Source organism: Rutilus rutilus (assembly GCF_951802725.1).
Source record: "Rutilus rutilus genome assembly, chromosome: 1".
Classification (NCBI taxonomy): Eukaryota; Metazoa; Chordata; class Actinopteri; order Cypriniformes; family Leuciscidae; genus Rutilus; species Rutilus rutilus.
Window position 1 is genome coordinate 36,425,079 of NC_140209.1, and position 20,030 is coordinate 36,445,108.

Sequence of the window (20,030 nt, forward strand, 5' to 3'; positions counted from 1 at the left end):
AGATTCTTTCGCTGGCAAAATCCCAGCAAGCTTCCCTTCGTGGTTGAGGTGGATTTTCACGGATGAAATATGGCTAGGCCTTGACTTAACAAACTGACATTTAAGAAACATAGATCTTGTCCTCTGACAAAGCTCTCACATATGTGCTACAAAATGCATTGGAATCCATTCATCTGATCCCGACCATCACGGGGCAAAAAAAAAAAGATCAATTAAATGTCTACTTCATGTCCTTAGGGTGAACAACAACAAGTAAACAGAATATAAGATGATCATACAATGTCAAGAACATATCTAGGTTATATTTCTATGTAAGCCTGTAAAAGGTAAAAAAAAAAAAAAAAGATAGGCTCATTGTGAAATAAAGTTGACAAAAAAGTAATGTGACATACTTTATAAAGTCACAATTATGAGAAATCAGAACCATAATGAGATTTCTATATTATGTATATTTAGATCTCACAATATAAACTTATTGCAAGTGCGACTTTATTTTAAATATATAAATAAATATAAATTCGCAATTACGAGATTTTTGTTACAGAAACTGGCTTCTGTGTATTTCATTTCCAACTCAACTTTCTTTTTATAATTCATTGTGTAGTGTACTGTAATGAAAATAATGTCACAATGCAAATAAGTCTTAAAGGGATAGTTCACCCAAAAATGAAATGTACCCCATGATTTATTCACCCTCAAGCCATATGACATTCTTCTTTCAGACGAATACAATCGGAGGTATATTAAAAAAATGTCCTGGCTAATAAAATGGCAGTGAATGAGAGCCCAAAAAAGTGCATCCATCCATTATAAAAGCTCCCACACGGCTCCAGGGGGTTAATAAAGGCCTTCTGAAGCAAAGTTATGCATTTGTGTAAGAAAAATATACAATCAACTAAAATAACTAGCTTCCGACAGATGGCCATTCACTGCTATTATAAATCTTGGATTAGCCAGGACATTTTTTAATATAACTCAGATTGAATTCGTCTGAAAGAAGAATGCCCTATACACCTAGGTTGGCTTGAGGGTGAGTAAATCATGGGCTAATTTAAATTTTTGGGTGAACTATCCCTTTAATGGCTCTATTTTCTTTATGCAAAATATAATGTCCTTTTTTTCTGTTTATATTGAGAAGAAATATGATCCAAAATACAAACCACGATCTCTGGGAGAATCACCCAATTGTGGATGCACAGCCTCAGCCAATACTAGTAACATTGTGATTACACAATTTTTGTTTTCGGTTTCAAACCAAATACTGTCATTTGAAATGAATTAAGCTTTCCTATAAATCTTACAAATATTCAGGAAGTTTTATGAAGATTATTCAACAGCGTCTCACTTTACTTGATATCCAAGCGACCCACCCTTTTTTGTGCGTATGTGAAGATTATGGTGAGTTTGCCAGGAAGGAATTTATGATGGCCCTGACTCAACAGCTGTGAAGCTGCATTGCTCATACAGATCTGCTGGTCTGGGCCGTGAGATCTAGTGTGGTTTCTTGGAGGGGCAGTGGCATCAGCCTTCAACAAAGCAGCAATACAGACTTCCTGTCCATGAACTCTCCGCAGCCTTCAAGCAAAGCAACGTTTGTGTTCAATCACAGTATGACCAGAGCCGCCTTCCCGCTAATGGCGAGTCTTGGGATTTTGGCAGCCTTACTGACAATGGATACAATCCATTTTCTTTGTTTTTTGTATGTTAATGTGCAAGTCTCACACACATTAAAGCCAGTTTTCCTTCAAAATTTTCCTCATATAAATGCTAGTAGAAGGAAATTACATCTCAGCACAAATCCCTTCACTCAACCATTAAATTCAAATCACAAAAATGTATCAAGATCCATTCGGCCAAGTCAATACAATCCCTCACATCTGATGGTCATACAGGGAATTCTGACATTAATTTAGGGTTGCATACTGACAAAAAGTCTTATGCTTGTTTCTCATAGTCAATGCCAATACTTTTTCCCTAAAGAGATCCTCTAATAGTCTACAACCGAGGGATGAAGGACCGCCCTCGCACCACCACAATCCTCCCAAGAGCTAAAGGAACGGAGTAGAGACTGGTGAGATCCGGGCCAAGATTCTCACAAAGAGATGCATGAACTCCACAAGTATGTCAAATCTGATGATCATGTTCTCCGGCATGATTTGAGATGATCCAAAGAACATCAGACCAAAGTCCCAAATTTACTTAAATTACTGAAATATTCCTTAATTTCCTATCATAACATTTCTTTGGTATTAAATGTTCAAAATCCAGAATCTACATGGTGTAATTCAGATTCAGTCTCTGAATTTTGAAGTATACTACACTATACTACTGTGTACTGTTTGGAGATGGTTTGTGGGATCTAGAGAGAGAGTTTCTGGTCTCAAATTTTGTCCTCTACTCAATGTTTCATAGGACTGGTAGAAAAGAGACTTTCTGTAAAGGGAAAAAAGAGAAGCATTCCCACAGGCGCACTTTTGTTTTGGGCAGAAACTAAAACTTGTAGGACAGGGTTAATGCTCGGTCTCTGGTCAAAAGGGAACAGGAGTTGCTCAGTCGGACAGGCTGAGCCCTGTAATGTCCTCCCACTCACAGGATTCTGAATGAACTCACAAACAAACAGGCCTTCACAGTACATAGAGAACAAAAGAGACTGAGGGAGGCAGGGGCACCAAACCTTTGGCCCAGTCGGCCAGTTCAGCGTAACCCTTATAGGGTCAAAAGACTCATGTCACAGACCGAATTGGAAAAACAGCTGGGTCAAACTCCACAGTCGTCACACATGTTTCATTAAGGCAAACATATGCAAATAATGGCTTTAAAATGACAGAAGCGCACTTAAAAAGCTTACCCAGCTAGATGTTGAATGTTAAGAGATTCTTAGCTCTTCTCACTTAATTATCACTTTGATGGACTGGGTTTCAAATTCTCAGTCAAGGTCTATATTATCTTTCATTAAAGTGCTGTGTTGTTAGTTCTCGGCCCTTCTTTTTATTCTGTTCTCACAATGGGAAAAAGACAACAGACATCACTTGAGATCTGTTCACTTTATTCAATTAAATAAATGGGGAAAAAACAGCACTCTTCTTCATCTGCTTCCATAAAACTTTAATATAATACATCATTTTCTTTTCTTCTAATCCATATTAGCATACTATAGTATAAATCGTCATTCTGGGCGTCAACAGTTCAAAATTATATGTTAATTAATTGACGAAAATCCATTCGACCACTAATTAAACCAAAGCATTACTCTAAAAAGTTTTCACATTTTTCTAGTCACAATTAAATTTGGACAAAATCACTGTGACTTTAATTGGGAGGTATATCAAATTTGAATACACAATAAATAGTCCAACTTGAGTAATATATTAAATAGTAAATAGTATTTTTTTGATGAACACGTCCTTAATCAGGACCATCTGTGTTTCATCACAGTAGCAAAGGCTGATGATGTAAACCCACTTGTAAAGAAGAAAGAAAAAGACAAGGGGTTTTGGGGGCAGAGCTCTTCAGATGAGCTAATCACATCAGAGCCAAAGACAGAAATATGGTTTAGCAGATTACAGCCTCTGTTCTCAACCTTTGAAATGAGTATGATCGTAGCCACTTCATCAAAATAATCAATGAGATGCTTCAGAGTGACACTCCTAATTTCAGAGAAAAAGCAGATTTTATGAAAAACCTGAGCAGTGAGAAGTCAAACCATCTCATGCATGAAGGGAAATTTGTGCCATTTCCTCATAGGTTTCCTCACTGTCTATCCTGTCCTCCATCCTGCACCACTGACCTAGATCTTCAGGACTCTCAACAAAGTTTAAAAATTCATAAAGATCCAGAGGTGCTGTGACAGAGACGTGTATGTGACTCGCATCGCTCCAGTGCGCAGTCAGAGCGATTAAAGTTTGAGAGACTCCTGTGCACAGCTTCTGAACTCATTAAAGTCCTGTGGCAACGTACACGCTGAGATGAGATGCACATAAATAAGTCAAGCTTCCTCTGCTTTTCTGCACTCAGCAGGTTTAATTAAGGTCTCCCAGTGTCTAGCTTTAATAGCTAGGCCAACGATTTACATCTAAATGACACTGAAATATTACTGTATTTCCCGTAACCTCTAGACTATCAAATGGTAGAGCTTGTGGTTTGGATTCCCAGGGAACACACATACAAGTAAAATGTATTGAATAGTCAGGAAATATATTATTTAACATAACATATTTATTTATTTTTATATGAATATACACCGCTGTTCGAAAGTTTGGGGTTGGTAAGATTTTTTTATGTTTTGAAAAGAAATGTCTTATGATTTATTTGATTGATTATATTAAATTAATATTAACAGTAATATGAAATATTACAACAATTGAAAATAACTTTTTATTTTTATTTTAATACATTTAAAATGGAATTCATTCTTGTGGTGGAGAATCTGGATTTTCAGCATCATTACTCACATGATCCTTTAGAAATCATTCTAAAATGGTGGTTTACTGCTCAAGAAATATTTATTTTTATTTTCAATGTTGAAAACATTTGTGCCGCTTATTATTTTTGTGGAAACCATGATGCATTTTTTCAGGATACTTTGATGAATAGAAAGTAAAAAAACAAAAAAAAAACAACAGTATTTATTTGAAATAGAAATCATTTAATTTATAAATGGGTGTACTGTCACAAAATAAATAATATCACTATATTTGAAAGGTTAGTCACGACTGAAGCTCCACTGTAGCAGGCTATCCATGAGCAATCACCACTGTGCCCTTGAGCAATGCACTTAACCCAAGTGAATACAGGTAAATACATCAGTTGTTTTATGAGAACACTCGTCGGCAACTACCCAAAGAACCGTGTGGCGCTTCCTGTGAAGTGTAAGAGTATCCAGATGGCACAGGTTGTCAGGAAATGCATTATGATTACACTCACCAGCTGAAACTCACTCCGTCGGCCGTAGGCTTGCTGGATGCCACTGTCATTCCAGAGCGCCTGCAGGGCCGGGACGTATAGCTGAAAGGTACAGGGTTCGACGGGCATGCCTGCTTTGTTCTCAAAGGACATCACAAACATGCCATGCTTCTCGTTCTCTGAGTTCTGCCAGGAAACGCCAAGTTTGTCTCGGGCATCCACCAGTACCCGCATCCCCTTTGAAAAAAAATAAAAAGACAAAGAGAAGGAGAGAGAGATGAATGCCATGTTTTTATGTCAAGGCTGCATAACAACAGCAGGGTGTGTCCTCTGGAGCTGGAAGCAGGAAGCTGGATGTAGCAATTCTTCTGGAGACAAAATAAAGATATGAGCAATGTCTTCACGTTACCTACAGCACACTTTAAACATGCTAAAATCCTGCCTCTGTAAATCTCCCAAGCACAGTTTCAAACTAGTTACCAACTTATGTTTAAGTTAAAAGGCTTTGGAAAAATACAATCATGAGCCCATACCACTGCAATTCAGTATTCAGCAACATGGCATGCCTGCCCTGATGATCAGCAGTGTGAACTACACCAATGTGAGTTCAGCCAATCATATTAGAGGCATTTTACCGATATTGGCCTGAACAGACAAATCGCATGCGACAATCATACAGAATTTTTGTGCCGAACATTTATGTTGGTGTGGACAGGATTTTATTTTAAACAAAAGTGTCAGAGAGAGAGAGAAGAACATTTAGTAAAACTACTACTGTTGGTGCAAGAAACGGTTTTGCCTAGCATTATATTTTGTACCTCAGGATAATAATTAAATAAAAAAAATCTAAAAGATGTCAAATAAAATAAAGTCAATAATATGGTCCCTTTAAATACGCACCACTGTCAGTTAAAACATTGCCAAATCTGAAGGGTGTTTGAAATGCATTTGGGCGAAGATTGCTGCTGTTAAGTCATGACATGTATTTCCAAAAGACAAGATTTGTGCCTATGCCTGAAACACTCCACTCTGAAGCCAAAAACGAAAACATCTCCAGAAAGCCCTGTTAAGGACAGCAAATGCACTGAAACTAAACTTCCGCGATGAGCCTCTTCACTTCCAAGCATAACACTGAATACACAAAACCCTGAACTGAGACTCTTTGGCAGTAACCAGGAGGGCTGGGCTCTGTGGACGAGCAGAAATATCATGAGACGCTTTGTAAATGTAACATAAGGCCATTGACTTTTCACAATAATAACTGCAGTTCTATCAACCGAGGCAAAATCCTGCTTTGCAGCACATTTCACCCTCCTTTTGTTTCACTGGAATAACATCCTGATGTTCAGGGTCCCAGAAGGGGGTCCTAGGCCTCTCTTTCTGCTCTACAGGGCCACGTATGAATCATCGACACTAGCACTCAAAAGTGCCCTGGGCAAATGTATGCTACAGTAATTAGAGCGCCCAGCCAGATTTTGCCTCCAAAGAAGATAAAGGGTCCCTCAGGCACAGGTGCTTTATGGGATTTGACCCTGTGACCCGGACAAGTCCGTTTAATGCCATTCCAGAACGACAGGTCATTGGGTTAGGTGTAAACGCAACAGAGACTCTTAGTCTGTCCGCATGTACAAGTGATCTGCATATCAGCACGAGACGCATGCATTGCAAAACCAATCACACAGCAGGACAGCGACAGGAAATGAATGTGGTACAGTCCTGTTAGTCTGGCTGACTCCATCAAATCCATCAGATTCCCCCACCTCCCAAATCCCAAGATTTCCCAAGCCATCAAACAGTTCACAAATGTAAACAGTTGTTCATGCTTAAGGCCTCCCTGCTGGTTAGGCTTAATGATCTTAATAGTGTGCTTTGGTTCAGGGTTGTCAGGGTACTTTCCTAGGGGCCAAACTCACTCATACGTCTGCCTTTATTTGTCTCAAAGAGGCAGTCCCCAAAACCCTTCCAACCATCTCTGACCTTTCACCCACTTCTGGCCAACACTATCTGGGAAGCGTAGACGTATCTTCCTGCCCTCATTGGCTTGATCCGTTGACACAGTCAGTGCAAGAGGAGAAAGAGAGCGGTGAGGCGGCTTTATCACAGCGGAGAGGTCAGTTGCAGGGCTTCCAATCTCTTCCTGAGCTGTGGCAAAGTCCCAAAAATATCTCTGAAAACCACCAAAACCTCACCTCGCCGTGAGTATGTCTCCTATGTTTCTTGAATGCCTCCTAAAAACAAGCCCTTAGTGTTTGTTTTGAATGGCATCTTCCGAAGCGACTTGTTTTTTAAGTCTTCAACAAAAAGCCACAGACTTTTCCATGTCTAAAACAGACAACTCATTATAATCTCCTTGTTGTTTGTTAAAAAAGGAGGGGATTTCCTGAATCTTCAGTCAACAAAGAGTAAAAATTCAATTCAGGGATATTGGTTTCTGTCGAGAGACACAGCTGACAGCGAATCCCAACCATCGGCCCTCATCTGACACGCATTAGACGGGCCCTGCGTGTCAGGCGTAGTAATTACTCCAGTGGTGGTCATGGCAGCGCTGTGATTTTGCAGCGTAAGCAGATGTGGGGAGCAATCCAGGCAGCCGCTCATGGGTTCCCCACCGGTGAGCAACCACAGCTAAATCAGCAACAACTCTTTAGCCATAAACAAGCCGCCTGTGAAGGAGCCTCCCAAGACTCTAGTCACAGAGGAACTCTCAGATTTATCACACAGGAAGATGGGCCTGATATATGCTTGCTCCCTGTGTCACCCTTCAGCTACTTCCTGTATCCTCCCCCACAAACTTCTTGCAAACAGGACGCATGAATTCATTCAAACCTTTCGGTGTGGCACAACTTATTGATAATTTGCACCTCCGTACGCGCTCTCCTTGGGATGATGGAGCAAAAACACATTCTGGGCAGTTACTGAATACCGCAACTATTTTCTCAAGGATGTAGTAAACAGAGGAAATGCTTCAATGCCAGTGGTTTCCCATTGCACAAGAGACCTTAGCAATAGGGAAATTGACTCTCGGAGGATCAAATGATAAGTGAGGGGTACGAGGGGCCAAACAGAGGTGAGATCTTATCGTGTCCCGACATGTCATGTCAGTCTCAGGTCAGACTTTAAATCACTCTCACAAAGAGTTAACAGTAATGAATAGATAGTTCGCTACTGATCTAGGAAGTAATAAATTCCCAGACATAAATTACACAACCTACTCAAAGTGCGTTAACAACAACAAGGCAGGAAAGGAAAGACTGACTGTGGTGTATCAAATCATTTATATGGACATTAAAGACCGTACTCACAACACATTTAGCTTTTGTAATGCATATTTGTAAATCAAATGACATTCAGTGGGAAATATTATGGGATGGGATTTGATTTGATTTTCCCATCTAGTTTTGGATCGGATCATAACTAAATCGGTAACATGAACAATGAAAAATACTTCGACAGCATTTATTCATCTTTTTTTATTTATTTTTAGATCAAAAGTATCTGTTAACATTACTTAATGCACTGTCAACTAACATGGACAACAGCGTTTTTACTACATAACATTAACAAAGGTTAATAAATGCTGTAAAAAAAAAAAAAACACTGCTCGTTGTTAGTCAATGCATTAACTAATGTTAACAAATTAAATCTTATAGTAAAGTGTTACCCCCCTTTTTTTCCAATAATGTGCACTGACAAATCATGTATAATATGCCCTGGGACGATGATAAAGGATTTATTTTAAATTTGATTTTAACTTACAAGGTTGTCTTTAAAAAAAACATTGATCGTAAAAACATTTTACATTCTTTCCAGATCACCTCTACAGACGAATGGTGCTGTAATACTCAAAAGGCATTGATAGAAGGATCTGGAAGGAGTTGAGAGGACTATGTCCTGGACTTTTGCCACTGTAAAGTGGCTGAAATGAAGATAATGTTATCTTCAAAATAACCAATAATTTGATCAGCAGCACATACGCTGAGATTCGCTCACGCAACTGTTAACCTCTCTAATTGTGTGTTCATGTTTTTTTCCACCACTGAGGAAAAGTCTGGACTGGGGTTCCTCCAAATTGGTATCAGTGAAACAAACATAACCAACACTGTCATCATCCTAAAGCCTACAGAGGGATGGGCTGAACAACAGGGTGATGACAAATGGTCAGAGGGGAGATGATGGCACGACTGAATCGCCATTGTTTGCGGTATTCGCTGTCTGCACTGAGGAGAGGCATTTCCTCTGGCTCTGTGGACTGTGCGATACCAAGAGCCCATAGAGACCACCATTGTGGAGTTATTCCAATCTGACCTTGACTTCATCGCTAACAAACAAGGTCTCCAGTCCAGCTCGGCATCCAATTCACACATCTTTTGGGCTGTGAAATAACGTATTATCACATGCTTTACTTTTACTGGCCACTTGTTCTACAAGAAAGGTTTTGCCCCAGTAATGGGAAACTGTTTTAGACCTAAACTAAATGAAATTCCTGCATGAATTGTTCACAAAACCTCTGAATTAATAAAAAAAAAAAACGTATCATATTTCTGACTCACCATTAGAAACTCAATAAAATCAAACGTTTTAGGCTTTTAGTCAAACTGTGTCATCTCTATGCTAGTGTAATCCAAAAAAAATGACTTTTAGCAGTCATGTCATCAAAACACACATTGTGTGGGAAACGGCTAAAATTGCACCACAAGGGCATATTAGGGTTTTTGTTGCTGTAACCTTGATTCAGCCAAAAAATATTTTGACTTGAATAAAAGCAGTTTTATATTCTCATAAAATTATTCACATTTTACGAGAGTAGAAAAGTCCCCACTACAACCATAAGGTTAACGACACAGAGTAATGATATTGTTGGAATCACTAATGGAATGATTTTTTCCAGCTGATGAATGATAAAAACCTTGACTGCCACCTGACTTTAGAGAGTTAGTGCATTTTAGAGTGCCATTGCCGTGGCAGGTTTATAATACTGTTACTGTCCGTTGGTGTGAATGCTAATTACCGTTCTTGGTGTTAAAGAGTCTTTAGTGTAAATAGGCCTCTGTTTTTCTTCCTAGACCCTGATAATCTAAGCTTTTCAAATCTACACTTTCAAGGTGTTTCATAAAGCTTTTTGACATCTACAGTTAATGAAACCAAGTGTGGCGACTGGTGACAAGAATCCATGGTGAACCATTTAGAAACACAAGACTTTGGGCACATTCTTCATGCCCATTTGCTCTTTTCACTTGACTGAAAGGGCAGTGAGTGGACCATGTAATCAGTGCCAACACATACACTTAGGCCGCTTAGTGCAACTAGTCATAAAACTCACTTCAAGTTCTCATATACAAATAGATGCTCCAAAACACAGACCTCAACATTTTGCCTCTGAAGCTAATTAAAAAGATCTGAACTACTAGTTACTTTGTGGTGAAGGGGTCTTATTAACAATAAACTGATGACATCATCTGCACAAAGAAAGCTCAGTTCTGCAGCTTTGCTCCAGGTCCTCTGTGGGGTTAGAAGAGGATCTGATCGCAATCAGTCCCAGTCGAACAAAGTCAATCTTTTAGCTCTGTCTCAGTCGTGTCATTGTACGAAATATTCTCCTGGAGTCTAAACAAAAGCTTACATAAGAACATTTCACTGGCTTTGGGAAGGATGCATGATGTGATGCCTGACAGTTTGGCTAAGTTTTTGGTGGACAAGAAGAATCATGGAGATGGAACATGTGGACCTCCGCACTGACGTTCTGAGAAACATATCCCTTTCCATATAAAGCAAAACTCTCGCACTGAGCCAAACCTCTGATCTGGCAGCACTGCTTTTGGCCAAACTGTGGGTAAGATAACAACACCAAGGATAGGAATATTTATCATTTCAGTTTCCCACTTAATAAATGATCACCACAGTTTCCCAGAATACAGACATATTTGTGTTCAGTAGAGCTGGTTTGAAAAAAAAACTAAAATGTAATGACTCTAAAAATGTCATGTGGTGTAGCCATCACTTAAAACATAACTTTTCTTTAAACCTTGAATACATGTAAGCGTACAAATCTTAAAGGAGAACTCCGGTCAATTTTAACATTGAGCTCATTTTTTTGTACATTTGGAGTGCTGTCAGTACAGAGAACAACGACAAAAATCGGTGTTGCCTACATGTTGCCGTGTTATCCTCTTTTTAAAATTTGCACCCTGTTGACTTCAATGGGGCAAGTTTTAAACCTGCTTTTAGTCATTACAAGTGCACAGGTCATGTGAGTGATTCCTTCGGAGTGAACGCGGCTGAATCTGACTGCAGTAGATGTGAAAGAAATATATAAAAAATGATGTTTATTCAGCCAGCGCACATACCTGTATTTACATCCTGTTTTCGGTCGAAGTCCACAGTAATCGATTGTCGAGTTCACGCGCATAAGTTTAGTACCTATGATCACGCACGTGAACTCGACAATCGACTACTGTGGACTTCGACCGAAAACAGGATGTAAATACAGGTATGTGCGCTGGCTGAATAAACATCATTTTTTATATATTTCTTTCACATCTACTGCAGTCAGATTCACCCGCGTTCACTCCGAAGGAATCACTCACATGACCTGTGCACTTGTAATGACACATCAAGGATGTTAAGAGGCTAAAAGCAGGTTTAAAACTTGCCCCATTGAAGTCAACAGGGTGCAAATTTTAAAACGAGGATAACACGGTGTAGGCAACACCGATTTTTGTCGTTGTTCTCTGTACTGACAGCACTCCAAATGTACAAAAAAATTAGCTCAATGTTAAAATTGACCGGAGTTCTCCTTTAATGTTTACTTTCAAAATATGCCATTTATTTGTGTTTTTCATTTGTGTGGACCATGTTTGCTTTACTTGTGACAAAAATGCATGTGGCGGCAGGAAACAAGCAGGTTTGGGTAAGTAAACTTGGTAAAAAGCAAGCAAACTTGGCTTTGGTAACCTTAGAATAACTTAATCTGACTCAACAGTGATGATTAATGTAGTTGCATTTAATAAAATAATTTACAAACTTTTTCAAGGTAAAAGGTGTTATCTTTTTACAATATCATGAATTGTTAATTCATATTTTATCATTGCGTTTTGGGGAGTTGCACCACATGACATTTTACAACCTGAACTAACCCGGCCTTGTCAAAAAAGCTAAAACGGTCTGATATTTTGACTTACTGACCTCAACATACAGTCATGAAGGTCTGCAGGGGTCCTCCTCACTATGATATCATTTCCTGTTTTGCATTACTGCATGTTTCTGCATGTTGTATAAACAGCATTTTTTATGTATTATTAATAAATTATTAGATAAGGCAAGAATGAGCATCAAGACATTGATCATATAATTTCAGCTCATCTAACTTAAAATCAAAGCAACAAAAACGACGACAGTGAAAAGACAATGCACAATACACCGATTTTTTTTTAACAAAGGACATGCTGTTATAAATAAACGCCACAGAAAAATTCAGACTCCGTCAACTGCTTGTTAAGCACGTAGACGTATTGAACAACATGAAAGAGTGTTAGATCTTCTCTATCTCTATTGTAACATGGAGAGCATGTCTTGTGCTATCAGCAGCTCATCATAAGTCTTTACTGTGATCACATCAGATGTATCACATCAGTAAACTTCCTAAACCTAATGTGAAACTAAGTAAGAGATTAAGAGAGGAAGACACAAGAGCAGAAAGTACACAGATAGGGGAAAATAACAGAAGTCTTCTTTATCATATTGAGACATCCAAAGACACGTGAGCTCAGAAAGCACATGAGCTGATCACAATGATAAGTCAGACACAGTCTCTCCGTTCATAGCGGAGTGAGGGATGAACCTAGACAAAACAAAGTGACTCAATGTACTGCTTAATTTTAAGGACAGCTAAACTTAGTCTTCTGGTAATTCTGGAGAACATTTGCCAGCCTGCAAATGTTAAGGTGCTGATTTGTGATTACTGGTTTGTAAAAAAAAACATATAAAAAAGTTGTTTCTACCAGAAAGGCCAAACACTGTTCCTCATGATCCTCGCCAACTCCAACAAGCCCCAGGCCCATGCCTTCTCACACACACATTCTGGGACGCATTTTCACTCTTTTCCCGTTAACTCTGAGCTGTGAGTCAAGCCACTGTTATTGAACACAGGCATCTTAAACAGCTTATAGGGAAATGACCCAAGAACGATCCCCATGGATTTTGCTTTGAGGTAGAGCAGATGCCCAAAACAACCATCACATGATTAACAGCAAAATGAATTAGTCAGATACATAATCATTTTTTTCCACATGGCCATGGGTGTCCAAACGCCTCAGTCTAATTAAACTGATCTGGACATCTAGATTTAGTCTGATCTGATATGGGCCTATATGAAGAAAGAATTGGTTTGATAGCAACTCATGTGACTGCATGTTTGACAGCATAAGAAGGATCGTGTACATGTGATGGGAGTTCATGTGAGCACTTGCTGGTGACTGAAGCACAGAGACTGAGTGAGGAAGTATTAGTTATGCTGAATGCAAAATTGCATTTATTTGTGTTTCTCATTTGTGAGGAGCATGTTTTGTGACAAAAGAGCCTGTCTCAGCAGAAAACAGGCAAGATTGGAAAAGAAACTTGTCCTTAGTGACCTTAGAATAACTAAATAATCTGGCACATCATTTTAAGACCCTTTGAATTTTGATGCTATAAAACAGTATTATTTTATTAAGATTATTGATGCAGTAGTTGCATTTAATTAAATCTATCTATTGATTTAGTCATTTCCACTGTAACTTCAAGTTTAAGTAAATTATAAATATTGATTAAATAATTTACAAAACTAAATGTGTTTTTTTTTCATGTAGCCTATATTAGCACTGTCAAATCGATTAATTGGGATTAATCACATCTAACATAAAAGTTTGTTTATATAATATATGTGTATATATTATATATGTAGAGTATATATGTTATATATATATATATATATATATATATATATGTGTGTGTGTGTGTGTGTGTGTGTGTGTATGTAGGCCTATGTATGTATGTATGTATGTATGTATGTATGTAGACTATGTAGCCTATACATATAATCGCAATTAATCGATTTGACAGCACTATAATTTACAAACTAAAAAGTAATTTATATTTATATCAGTAATATTTAAAACAACCTATCTATCTATCAATCACTAACTTGAACAATTAATTAATCTTTTATCTATCCTAGTAGTCAAGTCCGCTTTTAAAGTTAATTCAAGTTGTTTGTATGAATTAACTGTTTTTTTATCATCCCATTTAGTGTATGACATACAAAAATGTAAAATGCAGCAAATCCACAATATTATTGACAAACAAAACAGACAATTATGACGTCAGAAACAGCAAAAACTCAAGCAAACTGTCATGCATGAGACCGTTACCTTGATGACATTCTCAAAGATCGTGTCCCTGAAGTCGAGTAGCGCTTTCTGGTCAAACTCTTTTCCGTGGATGATCCTCATTTGTTTGAGGAATGTGGATTTGCCGCTTTCTCCGGCGCCTAGCAGCAGGATCTTCACCAGACGCCGCACCGAGCGCCTCTCGCGCGCGAGCATGGCATCTATCTCGCGACTGCGCCGCTTCGCCTCGCGCTCCGGGTTCACATCGCGCTCGCGGGCTCGTTCTTTCCCGGTACTCCTGTCGTCGTGAGCGGCCTCAGCGGGCAGCAGACACCGGCTCAGGGTGCGTACCACGCCAGCCATCCTTTACAACTTCGACACGGTTAGTGACCACCTGATGTATTCATTAAAGTGCCCGAGAACTTCACTTTATGTTTTGTACAAAATCTACATGGAATAGACTCAGCTGGCGCCGGCAAATATCTATCTGCGAATATTCAGCGGTTAAAACAAGCAATAAACGGAAAAAGCTGAAACACAATAAGCATTTTCCTCCATTATAAAGACATTTGTGAAGAAAAACCCGTTGACACTGAAGAAGTTCTTCCCCAGCAGAGCGACCACTGCTGTCCGTTGAAACTATGACAAAAGGCAGCTGCCTACTAACAAATCCGTTGGTGGTGGTAACGAACAAGCATCAAGCGGTAAATGTTGTCAGGAAATGTTATTTAGCTGAAACACGTATTCCTTTATAATCTGATAGCGACGTAAGTAAGTCCCAAAAGTTCATACTGGAGGAGCGCGAGCGACTTTCTGATGTTCCCTCTCAGTTCTGGGAAGTTTCTTTGCTGGACCGATCTGATGCCCCTCCTGCTGTGTAGTGCGTGGCCGGTAGGGGGCGCCAGCGAAATGGCCGTTTGAATCCCTGAGGGGGATTCCAGAGCCAGAAATGCCATACAGTGGCCCCAAGTCTGTGTCTGTGGCAGTGCTTACTAAAACTTGAAACTTAGAAAACAGCGTATAAAAAAATGATACACTCTGATGATACACTCTGTAACTTACCAAGCAACTGGATCAGTGACTAATAAGGATGTCTGAGATGTAAATGGAGCAATCTTCATTTTGGTGTCATAATTTTTTTCCCTACATGTTAGGGGTCTACAGTGTCCAGTGGCGTAACATTTAAGGGCAAACGTCATAAAAAAAAAAAAACCCTAATGAGTTGGTTCTTTTAAAGACCCCCTGTGGTGAAAATCAAGTTTTTAGCATCTTCATGGATACTATCGCTATAAGGCTATTTTCACAGGAATTTTTTTTTTTTTTTTTTTTTTTTATATGTCATTTTGGTGATCAAAGATGAGTTTTAAGGGATAAAATTATTGACTACAGGTGGACTTTAATGAATGGTTAAAAAGGACAAGATCTGATTTGAAATAGTCTTAAACATTGCCATGTATATTTACAGAATTAGCAGCGAGGGTTTCTTAATATGTAAGCGAAATGGACACTAAATTATGTTTTATTAACAAGGTTCGGGAGGAGCAGGTGCAGATAATTAACCCAGTTAGCACAAGTGGAGATCAATCAGTAATCAACTCAGGACAAGATAAATAACAGCAGAACCCGCCTCTGTCCCTTGACAGTTTATCAGCATCCCACCTCCACCCCATCTCCTCACTTCTAGTTCCATCTCCTCACTTCTAGTTCCATCTCCTCACTTCTAGTTCCATCTCCTCACTTCTAGTTCCATCTCCTCACTTCTAGTTCCATCTAGTCTTACCAACGGGGGCAGTACTCTGGGTTCGGGCAGAAATCCCGACCTCGGAGCCCTCCACCCGGACAACACGCCAAATACGCATAACCTTTACCGTAATAATTATGTGAACTCATGAAATAAACCGAAACAAAGCGAATCGTAAAGCGAATCAAGAGCTTGAATCGAATCAGGAGACCCAGCCCTTGTCACATGACAACAAAGTGGCTTTTTGATTGACAAACGTTTTTATCATAGAAAAATGTTATGCAGAGCTTTCAGCCTTTTAATGATATACTGAAGACTCAATCCATTTTTTAAAGTCAGTTTAATGTAACTTAAGTTGAAATAACTTAAACATCCAAGTTGATTGTACTTAAAAGTTTAAGGCAGCAACTTTTTTGAGTGTATTTTTCTTACATATAATTTTAAATGATGTCCAATCTCATTAGTCATATTCATAGTAATATTCTGCATTAATATGTTGCAGAGCTGCAATGTTGATATGGTATGACCAACTGAATGCCACTTTATCTCACACTTATTTAATCATGCCTGACAAATATTTGATATATATTTGCATGGGTTGTTATAGGGACCAAAAAGGCTCATAAAAAAATAACTGTTCATTCAGCAGAGGGCAGTGTTAACCTGCGCATACATTCATACATTTCCTTTTAGTCATGTTTTGCTAGTGCATGTGCATCATTGTTGTTGTTGTTGTTGTTGTTGTTTTGTAAAATGAGCTCTGTCTGTTAGATTCATACGTGTCAAGCCAAAAGAAAAGAAAAGAAAAGTCCCCTTTATTTATATAGCGCTTTACAATAGGCCTACATTTTGTTTCAAAGCAGCTTTACAGTGATAACTGGAAAATGATGCATTTCGGCTGTTGATTCAGTTCTGTTGTAAAGTTCATTACAGTTATTAAATTAGTTCATTTCAGCTATAAAGCAATTCTGCAAAAAAATGATGTCATTGTCAGTCAGATCAATAATATTGTTGAAAAGAAAAGAAAAGTTAGCTTCATCCGCAGGTTAAAAAAACATGAGCTCATTTATTAAAACATCTTGAATGGAAATCAGTCATCATTAGTATGGCTTTGTTGTCTAATAAGACACTGTCATTATGTGATTACACATACTGTCAACAATATAAAATAATATTTAATATTTCAGTGTTTGCCCATGCAGCACAGCATGGGCGAGGCTAGCCCCTTTTTAGGGGTGCTTCAGCACCCCTAAAACTTATAGTAAGAAATGTTGTTATTCTAAAAATATATATATTTTTTTTTATTAATAAAATATTTTTTATTTTTGTCTTTGACAAGGTTAAATAATGTCCTTCTTCTTCAGTCGGCAGAAGCGCCAAGCAGAGCGCAGGTCAGAAACAGAGGCGCGCGCGCGCGCGTGTGTGTGTGTGTGTGTGTGTTTGTTCATCTGAGCCTCATTGGTCTTTCAGTGTCAGAATATTTGAGAAGACCAATCAAATCAAAGTAGGCGGGCTTTATATTCACAGAAGCTGCTGAGCGCGAATTTTACATGGAATTTTAGCAGCACGACTGACGCTTCAGTTTACGGTCAAGTGCGAGTTAAGATGATGTAAGTAACGTTAGCTAAACTAAACATTTTATATTTGACAGTTTTTTAGGTCATAAATGTTAAACGAATGACAAAAATAATTAGAAAACTAATAAACTTTTGTCTAATTTAAATAAACACCTGCCTGCACATGGTTTTAAAGCTTTTGTCATCCATTTTTTTTTGGCCTTCAAAACATCTTAAAATGCACATATGTAGATCAGAGAAATCTAAATTTTCTCGGGGGAGCATGCCCCCGAACCCCCCTAAATACCTCGCATTTGGTACCTCAGTGATTATAAAATATAGTTAATAATGCGCATTAGACCATAAACTAACTTTTTGGGGGGCTGAGCTCCCCTAAAATGAAAATCCTAGAATCGCCCCTGCAGCACAGTATCACAAACACATTTTTCTTATTAAAACCACAGGTGCAGTAAAGTAGAGCGGGCTAATTTAGTCCCACTGACCACCTACATATGAAAATCAGGGCTTCCGAAATTAACATATAAATAGTGACAATTTTTTCGTTCCTCCTCCAAGTAGATTATTCAATGCCATTCACAGCACTGGAAAAAAACACTCTCTGATTACTGTGGTTCCGATGCAGAGTTCTTAAACCTATTTGTCGAGTTGATGTGCACAAGGAAAACATTTAATGGAAAAGCTTTCAAGTTGATTTTCAAGCAGGAGGTTAATTGGACTGAGTTTTTGGAAGGAAAGTGAAATCAACATGCACACAAAATGCAGCTGAAGAGAGATGGTCCTCACTGCAGAACATGAAATCCAGGGGGAGGAGTCGGATCCAGATCCAACTCCTCCCACCTTACATATACCTAAACCTACCCATCTCCACCCCCTGATCCCTAAACCCACCCCTAAACCTATCCATCTCCACCCCCTGATCCCTAAACCCACCCCTAAACCTACCAATCTCCAGCCCTTAATCCCTAAACCCACCCCTAAACATATCCATCTCCACCCCTTAATCCCTAAACCCACCCTTAAACCTATCCATCTCCACCCCTTAATCCCTAAACCCACCCCTAAACCTATCCATCTCCACCCCCTGATCCCTAAACCCACCCCTAAACCTATCCATCTCCACCCCTTAATCCCTAAACCCACCCTAAACCTATCCATCTCCACCCCCTGATCCCTAAATCCACCCCTAAACCTATCCATCTCCACCCCTTAATCCCTAAACCCACCCTTAAACCTATCCATCTCCACCCCCTGATCCCTAAACCCACCCCTAAACCTATCCATCTCCACCCCTTAATCCCTAAACCCACCCTTAAACCTATCCATCTCCACCCCTTAATCCCTAAACCCACCCCTAAACCTATCCATCTCCACCCCCTGATCCCTAAACCCACCCCTAAACCTACCAATCTCCACCCCTTAATCCCTAAACCCACCCCTAAACCTACCAATCTCCACCCCTTATATCTGGATCCAACTCCGCCCCCTGGATCTCGTGTACTGCATTGAGGTGCTACTGGCTGAAGAGGCTTTCAGAAAGCAGCACGGCCATGATTACACATTTTCATCACCAAATCAGAAAGCAACAGAAATACAAGTATCCATTCTTCTCTTTGGAGTAAATTGCACACGATAGCATTCTTGGAGAGTGTTGAGGCGAGCTAAGGCTGAAATAACCATCACCGCCATCCATGTTTCACACTATATGCTTCCAAGCGAAGGCGGCAATGCAGCACCAAGTGCTATTACTTTGGGTGCTCATATAGTTCATTCATGGGATACAGCAAGAGTTTTATTTAATTCACCATGTAAGATGCATTGGAGCTTTTTAAATGTTAATGTTCTAATGTACTCAAATCAGACAACAATTATTATGGCATTAATAATTGAATGTAAACTGTTGGTAAGTCACTGAATTGAAACATAGCCTTAAATGTAGATTTCATTTCTCTCTTTTTTTCTTTTCTTTTTTTTGGTGTAGCGGTCAAAGTTATCGTCTTATGGTAAGTCTTTTGCATATTCCGGCGAATGAGCATGTGTTGTCAATGTCAGCAAAAAAAAAAAAAAAAAAAAAAACATTCGTGTATGCATTTTACATAAGAAATCAGAACAGCATAGACTCTTTAAAAAATATAGTCTTTTAAAAATCTATGTTAATAAGCAGACTCGTTTTAAAGGGACAAGTCACGCAAAAAATGAAATATTTGTCTTTTTTTACTCCCCTTTATGTTGTTCCAAACCTGTGCATCAAAAGGAGAATTTTTGAGGCATGTTTACGAAGCTCTTTTTTCTCAAGCAAGTACACAGTAATGCAAAAGTCCTATTTGTATGGTGTGTTTTTTTTGCTTTGGCCCCGTTCACTATGAACTATTGTTATGTTAAAAATGAATGATTACAGAATGTTCATTTTTGGGTGATCTAATCCTTTAACCTTGTTTTCTAACGGTTATT

The 20,030-nt window shown here is 38.9% G+C and overlaps 1 protein-coding gene across 1 annotated transcript in view; it reads right to left on the reverse strand.

The window, feature by feature from the left end:
- gna12a (guanine nucleotide binding protein (G protein) alpha 12a) overlaps positions 1-16,794 on the reverse strand; it is a 36,277-nt gene extending 19,483 nt beyond the window's left edge. Inside the window, exons 1-3 of the mRNA XM_084412245.1 lie at positions 16,023-16,794; positions 14,307-15,944; positions 4,924-5,139 (exon numbers count right to left, since the gene is read on the reverse strand). Of these exons, the coding sequence (XP_084268371.1) occupies positions 4,924-5,139; positions 14,307-14,627 (537 nt within the window). The 5' untranslated portion in view covers positions 14,628-15,944; positions 16,023-16,794. The remainder of the gene's footprint in view (positions 1-4,923; positions 5,140-14,306; positions 15,945-16,022) is intronic.
- Positions 16,795-20,030: the final 3,236 nt, after the last annotated feature.